We start from the raw sequence: 13,301 nt of genomic DNA, 5'->3' as shown, positions 1-13,301 counted from the left end.
TGTAGTTCTGGTTTTGTTTGCCTTTGCAGACCACGCTTTTCAAAGGAACATAAAGTATTCAAATAAGCAACCATATCAGTATCCACATAATACCTATAACAGTGCACTGGACAGTGATGGAGGTTTGGATGTACACAATGTACGAAATATTACAAAGCTGACCTAAAACACATCATGAGCCGTCATTGGAGCAGAGGAGCTGTAGTGATGTGCCATAAACAATAAGGGTCATTTCATGCAAGCAAGTTTTCCATCCAGATGCGTTCTATTTTGCGAACGGGCAGCATCCAGACTGAACTCTGACCCATTCATTTTCATGCATTGCTTTTCACTGACCATCTGTCTGTTCATGAAACATTACTAATGTTCTATATGGTCCATTCAAGTCAATGGGTCAGTAAAGGGTGTGTGTGGGAAGATCCATAGAGAGAACACAACGATCAAGGTAGTCCCATAGATGCTCAGTTGGGTTCAGGTCTGAGAAATTAGGGGGCCGGGGTAGTACTTAGAAGTCTGGGTCATGCTCTTCCAACCAATGTCAAGAATTTCTAGCCATGTGACCTGTTGCACAGTTTTGCTGGAAAATCCCATCCAGCCCAACGTCCATCCGTTCGATGAAGCAGAAAAGGTGACTCATTGGAGAAGACAACCCTCCCAATCAGTGGAGGTTCAATTCGGATACTGCAGCAAAAAGTAAAGTCTTTTCTGTCAATACAACTTCATTAGTAGTGACCATCCATCTGCTTTGGAGCTCCATACGCAGTAGGGTTCTCAGAACTGCTGTCGTAGACACACGTCTGGAAGGCCCCTGGTTCATGCCTCCACTGTAGCGCGTCAGTCCGCCCTCGCTCACCTTCGTAGCCGATGCTCACATCAGTGGCACGTGGTGCTCCAAAGTTTTCATGTCAGTTATTCATAATGGTGCCATTTGTCTGATACGCTTCACCACAGCAGCATGAGAACAGCTCACAAACTGCGCAGTTTCAGAAATACTGCCGCCCTTGGCCCGAAAGTCAATAATCATCTCTTTCTGCAACTCTGATAAATCACCCCTTTTACCCCTGACAGCAATGAGGGATATGTGTGCACACAGCCTACTGCACACCTTATATACCCACCAAGCCAGCTCACCACACCTTATATACCAACCAAGCCAGCTCACCACACCTTATATACCCACCAAGCCAGCTCACCACATGACCTTCATGACCTACGTGCCGATATCGAAAGTAGGAAGCGGTCATAATAATGTGACTCGACCGTGTAAATCAGGTGGAGAAGCTCTTTAGTAAAGTCATACCCATGTGTTACCTACTGTCTGTTACAGGGGAGATGGCATCAATGATATATGACTTAGTCCTAAGTGTTTGCCTCTTTCTCCAACCAGCACTGAATAGATTAAAGGGTCACTTAGTTTTGAAAAAACTTTTGACATGTCGTTGAGAAATATCAAAGGTTTTGATCAGTGAGGGTCAGACTGCTGAGATCCCCCACGAACCCTAGAACAAGAGAGAGAAGTACTCACATATTGCACTCTTCACTGCAGAGGATAGAATGGAGAAGGTCTCAAAGCCCGTCTCCTACAGCGAGGAGGAAGCGAGATATACGAGCAACTCATTCTGGCGTTTGGTGGGAGTCTCAGCACTCAGACTCTTGTCTTTGTCAATTTATGAAGTTATTACCTGAAGTCTTGCGAGACTTCGCGAAGTAATAACTTCGGCTCATAGGAGCCAATACATTCTAATACTGTACAGAGCGCTTGCTCCATACAGTATTCAAATTAAGTTTTATGCCAATCAACTTCGGATGTTTCATCCAAAGTCGATTCGCTCATCCCTAGTTATGACCACCACTAAAGCACAGATACGAGGTGGCTGGGAGGGGAACTGCTGTGCATGTGTGCCTATGAGCAGTCTCACGGTCCTGGCCACCAGAGAGGCTGGCGCTCTTTCCTATAGTGTACAAGCACGGCCACCGCTGATGGATTGCAGGGTGGTTGTTACCATGGAAACAAGCAGTGTATAATGTGATGGAAAAATGATTCCAGCCAGCAAAAGAGGCAATATTGACAATCACAATACATTAGTAAGTGCCTTGTATTAACTTTCTCTACATGATAGATTTATGGACAGTCTGCAAAAAAAATTGTGTTTTCTTCTGCCGGACACTATGGGTGAGAAAAAATAAAATAAAAAAAACACTGGGGGAGATTTATCCAACTGGTGTAAAGTAGAACTTGCTTAGTTGCCCACAGCAACCAATCAGATTCCACCTTTCATTTTTCACAGCTCCTTTGGAAAATGAAAGGTGGGATCTGATTGGTCGCTATTTTACACCAGTTTGATAAATCTCCCCCACGGTCTGTAAAATCTGTGCCCAAACTCTGAAGTCTGCACTGTGCATGTGTGCGCAGTGCAGGGAGCCGATGCAGCACTGGAGAGGAGCTGTGACAGAGGTGAGGAGGAAGAGTCCCACTGGTCACCAATGAAAGCGCGGCTATCTTGCTCAATATCCTGCCTGCTGCTTTCCCGCTCTGCGCCGTCAGAAATGGTAGAATGACTGCGGCCGGGGGGACTGGGCAGCTCTGACAGACTGGAGTCGAACATGAACAGCAGCGGAGATGGTGGTGCAGGCAGCGTGAGGGGAGCAGCAGCTAGCCTGCCAGAGAGTGCTGCAGGGTGTCTTCCCCTCCGTCACATCACCCCAGTGTCCGCCTGTCCGAGCTTTATCAGCATATCCATGGCCGTGTGTGGCAGGACTGGGGGCCCTATAGTGGATAATTGAAACTAATAGGGGCACTATATGTGACCAGTTAAACTAGTGAGGGCACTATAGGAGACCATTTAAACTAGTGGGGGCACTATAGAGGACCACTGTGGCAGTAAAGGGGAGTGTTTAAAGGGACTCTGTCACCACTTTCTAACCCCCACTTTTAAAACTATAGTTCTGTCCATGGAGCCCCTGTGATTTCAATGGTGGTGTTATATGCGAAATCCGCAGGCTCGTTTTGGTAAAAAAAACTTTTATCTAACCTGTCAGTCATGATGATAAGGTGCCCAGGGCGTTTCTCCCGGTCTGAACATGCCGCCGCCGCCGTTTGTGCCCAGCTCCTCCTCTGCTTTGAATTTGCGCCGCCTGAATGTCAAGAAATACGCCTCCGGCTCTCCCTCAGTCCCCCCTCCTTTTCTAAAATTTCGCGCGTGCGCACAGGCCTGTGCCTGATGCGCCCGTGCGGACTTTTCGATTCAGCCTCATTGAGCGAAGTGCGCATGCGCACTTCGCTCAACCTCCCGCTAACGTGAACACTGCTGCACGCGCGGGATCTTAGAAAAGAAGGAGGGGGGACTGAGGGAGAGCCGGAGGCGTATTTCCTGACATTCAGGCGGCGCAAATTCAAGGCAGAGGAGGAGCTGGGCACCAACGGCGGCGGCATGTTCAGACCAGGAGAAACGCCCTGGGCACCTTATCATCATGACTGACAGGTTAGATAAAAGGTTTTTTTACCAAAACGAGCCTGCGGATTTCGCATATAACACCACCATTGAAATCACAGGGGCTCCATGGACAGAACTATAGTTTTAAAAGTGGGGGTTAGAAAGTGGTGACAGAGTCCCTTTAAGCTGCTGGGGCACTATAGTGGAGCGTTTCAGCTACAGGGGGCATTTAAGTTACTTGATGCATTATAATTACTGGGGGCACTATATGGGAAAATTATTACTACAAGGAGCACTATAAAGAGGCCTTATTACTTCTGGGACCACTATGTGGGATCTTTGTCAAGAGTGGGGACACTTTGAGGACATTTTACTGCTGGATCACTATGGGGGAGTTATCACTGTTACAGTGATAACTACTGGAGGCACTGTGAGAAACATTATTTCTTTTATTGGGCATTATTACTACTACCGGGGGTAGTACCCTGTTATCATTATTTGCCACAATATAAAGGGCACTACTACTAACAGGGGTACATCAGGGAACCATTATCACTATAGGGGCACTATTACTAATGAGGGTACTCTGGGAGAGCATTATTAGTATTAGTCGGACTTTGGGGAGCACTTTTAGTATGGGAGGACTATCTGTATGGCACTGTTATTGCTGCAGTATAGTATTTGGGGGAATGGGGAGCACAGGATTGGGGGTAGCAGCAGGATAACAATGTTGGGACACCAGGAGGAGGATGATGGAAAAGTGAGGAACCTAAGACGTCCGTGTGGTTAAACGCTGCAGAGATAAGATGTGGCTGAAAGAAATCATCATGGTGGTCTGGGCCAAACAGAGATGATGAGGAAAAAGAATGTCTACATCAGAGGAGACGTCACTGGATGTAAGAGGTGTGTGGTGATGTATTCTCCTGTATGGTAGTGGTGAATGTAATCTCCATATAACTATGGGCCAGATTTATCATGACAGCTCACTCCACTTTCACATATGGCTAAAGTCAGATTTATGATCGGCCCTTTAAGACTGTAATAAATGTGGTTTGACGGTAGCAGATTATCCGTCAGTAAGCAGCTTTACAAAAGTCGCACATCTTTACGAAAAAGTCGCATGTTCTATTAAAAAGTCTCATAAGATAAGCATGGTCCTCACTGGAGTGAAATTGCGCAATTTTTTGGGACTTTTTAAATAGTTGCAATAGTAAATCTGTCTAGAGATTAATTTACATAAGAAAACACGCCCACTTTCAGAAAACTGGCAAGCATAGTGCAGAGCAGAAAAAAGTCGCAATTTTTTTCTCAGTTTTAGTGATTGCGCAAAAATTTGCGACTTTTTCACTCCATTATTCTGACTTGAGCTAATGATAAATCTGGCCATATGTCTTTAATGCCGGGGTAGAGGGGCTGATTGGAGCAGCAATTGGCACATATGCATTGTGGCTGCATGTTATAGTCACGCCTTTCTGCAGCGCCATTCCCTGCAGCTCTGGTCGGTTGCCTCCTGTGGCTGCTTGTTTACAAACTGCAGCCGATCACCTGTCAGTGGTCTAATGCTGAGGACAGTGATTGGCTGCAGTGGTCATATGCTGCTGCCATATTTTAGTTTTAACTACTGGACAACCCCTTTAATTCTGGGGTGTTTGTGATTCAATGAAATTCTGTTTAAGATATTTTAAGGGTGTGGTCTCTAAAAAGGGGGTGAGCGTATGTCTGTAAAAATTTTAGGCTCTGTGATTTTTGGTTAAAGGGGTTTTCCCATCCCAGACAATGAGGGCATATCGCCACGACTGGGACCCACACCTACACCAAGAATGGAGCCCCGAAGGTTGTGGAGGGAGCACTGCTGGCTCGGCTATTTCCGTCGGCACCATAGAAATGAATGGGAGAAGTGGCCGCGCAAGCACGGTACGCTCCCATTCACTACTATAGGGAGAGCGCTTGGTGGTGGCCGGACCTGGGGAAACTATCATGCCAAGTCTGTTCTTGGTGTAGGTCCCAGAGGTGGGACTAGCGTAGCCATTCAGGCCACCCTCAAAAGACAGACTTAAAAAACCCACCGCTGATCCCGCTAAACCACGCCCTTGACCTGATTAGGCCACGCCCCCTCTCACTCCACAGCCGATGGGGATTGAAAAAATGAAGGTAAAAATCAACTTCTGTCAGCTGCAGGGGTGGGAAGGAGGGTGCAGTTCAAAAGGATATCCCTGTGTCCGTCCAGGCCCTGCGCTGGACAGGGAGTCTGAAAGCCGGACTGTCCGGCCTAAAACCGGACCTCTGGCCACCCTGGGTGGGACCTGCACCTATCAGACAATGGGGGCATATCCTAGTGATATGCCCCCATTGTCTCAGATGGGAATACCCCTTTAAATTGTTCAGAAAATTTTTAAAGGATGGCTAGCAACCCTGATTACAGCTTAGGGTAACACTAGCGTTTTTCTTTTCCGGCACGGAGTTCCGTCCTAGGGGCTCCATACCGGAAAAGAACTGATCAGTTTTATCCCCATGCATTCTGAATGCTGGATCCGGCATTTATTTACATTGAAATGTATTAGTGCTGGATCCGGTATTAAAAATACCGCAATGCCGGATCCGACCTTCCGGTCTGCTCATGCGCAGACCTTTAAAAATGTGAAGAAAAAAAATAAAAATAGAAACTGATCCATTTGTCCGTATGACAAACGGAGAGACAGATCACTTCTTCTTGCAATGCATTTGTGAGACGGTTCCGCATCCGTTTGCATGCAGATTGCCGGATCACTCTGCCGCAAGTGTGAAAGTAGCCTTAGCCCCATTCACTTCAATACAGCTGAGCTGCACTACAAAGCACAACAAAGGGACGTAAATAAAGCAGGCATGTATTTCTAATCCTAGAAAACTCCTCTAAAAGTGGCAAATGTTTCCGAATCCTGCACCGGAGGGCCACACAGGATACCAGATCCCCACTCGGCTGCTGTGATATGTGGGGTGAGGAGCCCGGGCTGCGGAGCTGTAGGCTCCCCGAGTCCCCGCACAGCAGCACGTAGGAAGGAAGCTTCTACTTCCAGGCCACGGCTCTTACAACTGTCGTCACAATAGTCCTTCCACGTGGCTAAGCATGCCGGGATTTGTAGTTCTTGCGGCCCTGAGGAGCGCCACTCTACAATGGCGTAAAAACTACATTTCCCAGCAGCGCTCGCAGCAGGGTGCTCGCCGTGGTTTATCTGCTGTTCCCCGGCAGAGGGGGGTTGTGGCAGGGGAGAGAGTGTCATCCTGATCGGTTTTCCAGGATGAACTGACTGGGACAACAAGTCAGCAATGTTCGGGAGGTCGAAGAGCTGGGTGAGCGGCTCCGGGCGCTCCTCCTCCGGCGTCCATTCCCTGGACCGCCTGAAGTAAGTGTGTGCTGAGGAGGTCACAGCTAAGAGCAGGTCACCACGTACTTCTGCTGCTGACCTGAGCCCTCTGCTTTCCCCATAATCCTCCGGCTGTGACGTCACCGCTGGTAGTGTTTACTGAGTGCTGACATCACAGTGAGGAGGCCAGGTGGTCCTCAGCTCCAAGGTGTCATGTCCTGGTGTAAAGCATGACTGTGGCCAGTCTACTGGTCATGTGTGTCAGACTGGTGTGTTCCTCAAACTGTCACTGGTGACAGGGCAGAGCTGTGTCCAACTGGTGTAAAGTAGAACTGGCTTAGTTGCCCATAGCAACCAATTAGATTCCACCTTTCATTTTGGACAGCTCCTTTGGAAAATAAAAGGTGGAATCTGATTGGTTGCTATGGGCAACTACTATACACCAGTCTAATAAAGGACCCCATATGTTCTGTACTATGGGTCACAGCTATATGTACCGCCATATAGTGAGTTGATAGATTTCCCCCGGAAATAGTGATTTTTCGGGGGAAAATAGCATTTTGATGTGTCCGTGTGAGATCAGAGGGACCTGGATGATACTGATACACTGTGGGTCCATAGAGAGCGCCATATTCAGGACTACGTCTTATATAGATCAGCTACACCAGGGTCAGCCGTCTCTGGAACTCCATCTGCTGTGGAACTATCACTCCCAGCAGGCACACTTGCTTGGCTGTTCTCAGAATTCCCATAGAGCTTGCTTGGAATTGTAGTTTCACAACAGCTGGAGTGCCGGTGTTCTGTCAGAAAACCTTAAATTGTCAGATTCCCTTACCCCACGTGACTTCCGGGGGTGTGCGCCTCCGCGCAAGCGCAGTACCACGGCACGGTGCCTCCACGCAAGCGCGATACCAGGGCATGGGTAAGGTAAAATTACAGTGAGCGTTGACTCATGGACACCGCACGTGCGCTCTCAGGGGTAAGGAGATCTTTGTCTTGTTAAAGAGGACCTTTCACTAGAATAAAACTTCTAAACTATCTATACAGACACGGAGAGCGGCGCCCAGGGACCCCCCTGCACTTACTGTTATACCTGGGCCCCGCTCCGGTCTCCGGTAATTGCCTCCGGTATCTTCATAGTTAGGCTCCACCCAGGGGAACCTGCCGGCGTCTTATTCTCCCATGCTGTAGCGCTGGCCAATCACAGCGCTCAGCTCATAGCCTGAGAGGCTTTTTTTTTCTCTCAGGCTATGAGCTGAGCGCTGCGATTGGCCAGCGCTACAGCATGGGAGAAGGAGACGCCGGCAGGTTCCCCTGGGTGGAGCCTAACTATGAAGATACCGGAGGCAATTACCGGAGACCGGAGCGGCGCCCGGGGATAACAGTAAGTGCAGGGGGATCCCTGGGCGCTGCTCTACATGCCTGTATAGTTACTTTAGATGTTTTATTCTAGTGAAAGATCCTCTTTAAATCTCCTTACCCTCACACTGTGCACGCGTGGATTGTAAAATCTCCTTACCCTCACTACACAGCGCAGGCGCAGTGTGAGGGTAAGGAGATTTAACAAGACAAAACACTGTCAGATCTCCTTACCCCTGAGAGCGCACACGTGGTGTCCGTGCGCGCATCCATGAGTGAACGCTCACTGTAATTTTACCTTACCTATGCCGTGGTACTGCGCTTGCGCGGAGGCGCACACCCCCAGGAATCACGTGGGGTGAGGGAATCTGACGAGGTAAGGTTTTCTGACAGAACACCGGCGGTTGCCGACCTCTGGGCAAATTCTAGAAAATTCTGGATCGGTCATTAAAAATGACCTAAAATCCGGCAGTGTGGGTAGAAGAAATCCAATAACGCACGATCTGCTGTGATACGGCTGCGCTCACAAGGCATGGAGGCCACAAAGCAGTGTGTGAGAACGACCAATAGCAACCAATCAGATTGATCCTTTCAGTTTCCAAAGGAGCTCTGACAGGTGGAATCTGATTGGTTGCTATGGGCAAATAAGCCAGTTTTCCTTTGCGCCAGTCTTGATAAATCCACCCCCCCCCATAGTGTTTTGAAGCTCATATTTGGTCCTCTTTGCTCAGTCTTCTGCTTACAGGAGTTTCAGGGTACGGGAAATACTGCGAAAATCTCCGTAGCGGATTGTGCTGCAGATCCACGGCAAAAGCTGCATGTGTGCTCCTGGAGAATGCAAAAACCAACAACTCGGGGACAACCCCTTTAACGAAGTGATCGAGCTTCAACCCCAAATTTTTCTAGGCCCTTGACAGCGCAGCACATCACATAAAAATGGCAACCGCCAACTCCCTGCTGCTCCAGTTCAGTGCTGAGACTTCCGGCCTCCTTCCAGTTCCCGATGTGTAAACCTCCAGACAGGGTCCTGTGCAGGACCAGACCCTCGGTGCTGGAACAGGTTCATCCAGCTCACAGAGTCCTACTTGTCACTTTTCTTCCCTGCTACTTGCAGCGTCGCGCTCTGGATCGCTAGTGTTTGTTTTCCTGGCTGCAGCAGTGATGTTTCGGGCACGTCACATGCCGTGTCCTGCTGAGGCCAGTGATTGGCTGCACGGTGACCTGTGTTACTGAGAATGTCACCACTGCAGCCAGGAAGGTGACATCAGCGTGGTGCTGGAAGGGGCGGAAAGTGCTGAATATTTTAGTACATTCACTGCTGCTGACAATTTTTTAATTTAACTTGGACTACTCCTCTAAAGGCGTTGTCGGAGAATACACAGGGGGTCATTTATTATTGTGAAATACGCCTAAGGGCTTGTTCACATCACCGTTGTGTATTCCGTTATGACATGGTTATAACGGAATCCATAAGACGGAAATCAAACCGGAAACCTTCAGAGGCCATTCCGTCTGATCCGTCATAATAGAAGTCTATGGATCCGTCTGGTTTCCGTTATGCTGGACGGCAAACAAGATTCTGTCGACAGCCATAACGGAATGCATAACCTTGATCTGAACAAGCCCTAAATTAGGTGTGTTTCCGGAGCAGATGGCAGTGCAGCTAACCGTCATCTGCGACTTCGTCCCACTCACGCCAGGTCTAAAAAAGTCTCATTCACCATTTTTTACACCTGTTTTAGGCGTAGAAAAATGTGTAAATGTACGACAACTCAGAACCTGTGTTCCATTTAGAACTGGCGCTGGATGAAGTTATGGAGAGACCGGCGCCTCTTCATAACTTCGTCGGATCCACCACCAGCTATGGGGCTTTATTAAGACCAGCGTCTAAAACGCTGCCCTTAATAAATGTGCCCGATAATTTCTAAGAGGTGGCGGCAGCCTACCTCCCCTACTGAAAGGATCATACTTACCTCTCCCTGCCGCTGCCGTCCTCCACGTCTCTATCTTCTGGTCCGAGATTTGTGTTCTTCCTCCCCGGCATGGACACCTGATCCTCTGTCCACAGGAGACATGCGCTGTTCTTAGGCCCCTTTCAAAGGGGCTAGTATTTCGACCAGGTGAAATGCGCGAGTTGAACGCATTGCACCCGCACTGAATCCCGACCCATTCATTTCTATGGGGCTGTTCACATGAGCGGTGATTTTCACGCATCACTTATGCGTTGCGTCAAAATTGCAGCATGCTCTATTTTGTGCGTTTTTCACGTAACGCAGGCCCCATAGAAATGAATGGGGTTGCGTTAAAATCACAAGCATCCGCAAGCAAGTGCGGATGTGGTGCAATTTTCACGCACGGTTGCTAGGAGACGATCGGGATGGGGACCCGATCATTATTATTTCCCCTTATAACATGGTTATAAGGGAAAATAATAGCATTCTGAATACAGAATGCATAATAAAATAGCGCTGGAGGGGTTAAATTTTTTTTAACTCGCCTTAATCCACTTGATCGCGCAGCCGGCATCTCCTTCTGTCTTCATCTTAGCTGTGTGGAGGAACAGGACCTGTGGCGTGTCCCGGTAAATAATACAATCTACAGAACACCGATCCCAAGCCTGACCTTCTGTGAAGAAGTTCGGGTTTGGGTACCAAACATGCGCGATTTTTCCCACGCGAGTGCAAAACGCATTACAATGTTTTGCACTCGCGCGGAAAAATCAAACATTTTCCCGCAACGCCCGTGTGAAAGAGGCCTTAGTGTTCTTATGAACCAGTCCGGGTGGTTACTTCTGGCGCTTTGGTTTTGGAGCGTCCTCCACATTCAGCATCGTCATAACCTACAGATAATATATTCTGTGACTCATTAGCTGCTTCTCATAGTCTGTACAGTCAGCGTTTACCGGGACACGTCACAGCTTTACCATGAAGAAGCAGATAGTAATGGACACGCCTGAAGACCTTGGAAAATACAACACAAGGGAGAAAATGGTTAAAGTGAGCTTCCGGGTCAAGAAAATAATCCCTTTAACTGGTGCCCTTCTTTTTAGCTGCCGATCCGCCAATTCCCAGGCTCCTCTTCTGCCGCCCAAGATGGCTGCAGTGCTTCTCAGACTGCCTGATGCATACTGTGCATTTAGTAGCCCAAGACACTTCTTGCTGCCCTTGGATTGGCCAGCACTACTCATGTGAACAGCGCTGGCCTGGAGAAGTCGGACGTGTCTTGGACTACTGATGCACAGTGGCAGCTCAGGAGCTGTGTCCTTTTAACAGACGATATGGCTAGTGGCAGTTGAAGATTTAAACTGAGCGTGTGCGACCACCTCATTGAGGTGGACAAGAAAGAAGGAAAAGGGGCAAACAGCAGGTGGCGCAATACATTTTATTGAATAGCTCAGCAGCTAAACTAAGATTTTACTAACATACAATTTTAAAAGTATTCAGATCCAGGTGATAGTTTGAATAATTTACAATATTTTTTCGTGGTGCAACCCCGTTAAGGGGGTTGCCTGGACAAAATTTATTCGGAAAAATGATTTAAAAAAAGGCTCAGAATACTTTGAGGAAGTAAAGTAATTCACACCTCACTGATCTCCTGCTGCTCCTGTTCTGATTCTTCCAGGGTCCCCTGCCAGTCTTTCCTTCCTATCAAGAAGAACACGTGGCCTGCGACCAGCTGAACGGTCAAATTTCTGTGTCATGAGGGACCTGGGAGTGGAGGCTGTCAGGAGATCTGGAAGCAGTGTATTTGTTTCTTCTGTTGGATGCAGATTTCCTGAGTGGTGGGAACCATGTCTTGTACCCCTGCGAACCCCCTCAACCATTCAGCAGAGGGACCTCAAGTGTCAGTGCCGCCCTGACCCTAAAAGACATGACGTGAGCTGCTGGCACCCCCCCTAACACAGCACACAGTAGTAGAGGTTCAGTAAGGTCAGAGGTTTATTGAGGTTCCAGTGGGGTTTCAGCCTGATGACGTCAAGAGACTATGAACCACAGTGTATAGGGGTACAGTGACGGGCCTCACCCTTAGGATCCCATATTTAAAAAAAAATAAACTTGTGAAGGGGAGTAAAAGGTGGTCATAAAATATAGAAATGATTACGGACAATATGGAGATGCTAGAGATGATGGTGCTGTGTGTCTGACTACTAACTGTCCTCTCCTCGTTTTCTAGGTACATGTATCATGTCCTAACCAAGAACACCACCGTGACAGACCTCAACCGCAACCTGCTGGTGGAGACCATTCGTTCCATCACAGAGATCCTAATCTGGGGAGATCAGAATGACAGCTCAGTGTTTGAGTAAGTGCACACCTGGCCTTGGCTGTGGGGTGGGAGCCTTTATTTTCTGTGTAACATGTTTTTTTAGGATCCATTTAATTTTTGGTGGTCTTATTGATCAAGCGATTACCTGGATCAATGATGTCTACTCAGTGCTCTACACGGTGTTGTGTTTTCTATGTGTCCAAAAATGTGGTTCAGTTGCTTTTTATCTTTAGCCCAGATCATTTTTCTACCAAGCGCATGAAATAATGTAGTCTTTTAGGCTTTTTCATGGCTGAGGTACTTTTCTTAAAGGTCTCTTTACACAGGCCGAGAGTCAGCCAGATAATGGCTAAGCGTTTGTAGGAACGCTCATTAACAATGATCTGGCGGTGTAAAGGGACCACTGATTACCGCTTGTTTATGTTGTAATATGATCGTTTGTTTGCCGGCAGCAGATAGTGCCATCCAAACAGTCTCTGCTGCCGACAAACAGTACAAAGAAATCACTCCTCCCTATACTGTGGAGGAGATTGCGGCATGTACATGTCTTGACTGATGACCTCACGATTGCTAGGAAGACACGTTTCCTTCTCGACAATCATCTGATACATCTACTAGTGTAAAGGAAAAATCTTCAGTGTTGTTTTTTTCAGCATTTCCGCAGCAAAAACTACAACGAAACCGCATGTATTCCATCCGTTTTTGCTGTAGAATAGCCAGCAGATTTCACCCTCTCCATTGCAAAGGGTAAAATACACAAGAGAAATCCGCTGTGTAAATTGACATGCTGCGGACCTTTTCCTGCAGCGTTGTACAGTGCCAGCAAAGTGCATGAGAATTTCTGAATAATAAATTCTGGTTATATAAAGTTATCCCCTAACCAGAGGATAGGGCATAATTA

At 47.8% G+C, this 13,301-nt stretch overlaps 1 protein-coding gene across 1 annotated transcript in view; it reads left to right on the top strand.

The window, feature by feature from the left end:
- The first annotated feature begins 6,642 nt into the window (after positions 1–6,642).
- Positions 6,643–13,301, top strand: part of CLEC16A (C-type lectin domain containing 16A) — a 280,950-nt gene continuing 274,291 nt past the window's right edge. Inside the window, exons 1-2 of the mRNA XM_044302863.1 lie at positions 6,643–6,814; positions 12,308–12,436. Of these exons, the coding sequence (XP_044158798.1) occupies positions 6,738–6,814; positions 12,308–12,436 (206 nt within the window). The 5' untranslated portion in view covers positions 6,643–6,737. The remainder of the gene's footprint in view (positions 6,815–12,307; positions 12,437–13,301) is intronic.

This window comes from Bufo gargarizans, chromosome 8, assembly GCF_014858855.1.
Source record: "Bufo gargarizans isolate SCDJY-AF-19 chromosome 8, ASM1485885v1, whole genome shotgun sequence".
NCBI classification, from domain to species: domain Eukaryota; kingdom Metazoa; phylum Chordata; class Amphibia; order Anura; family Bufonidae; genus Bufo; species Bufo gargarizans.
The sequence above is the reverse complement of the archived record's forward strand: the minus strand, read 5'-3'. Positions and strand labels throughout refer to the sequence as shown.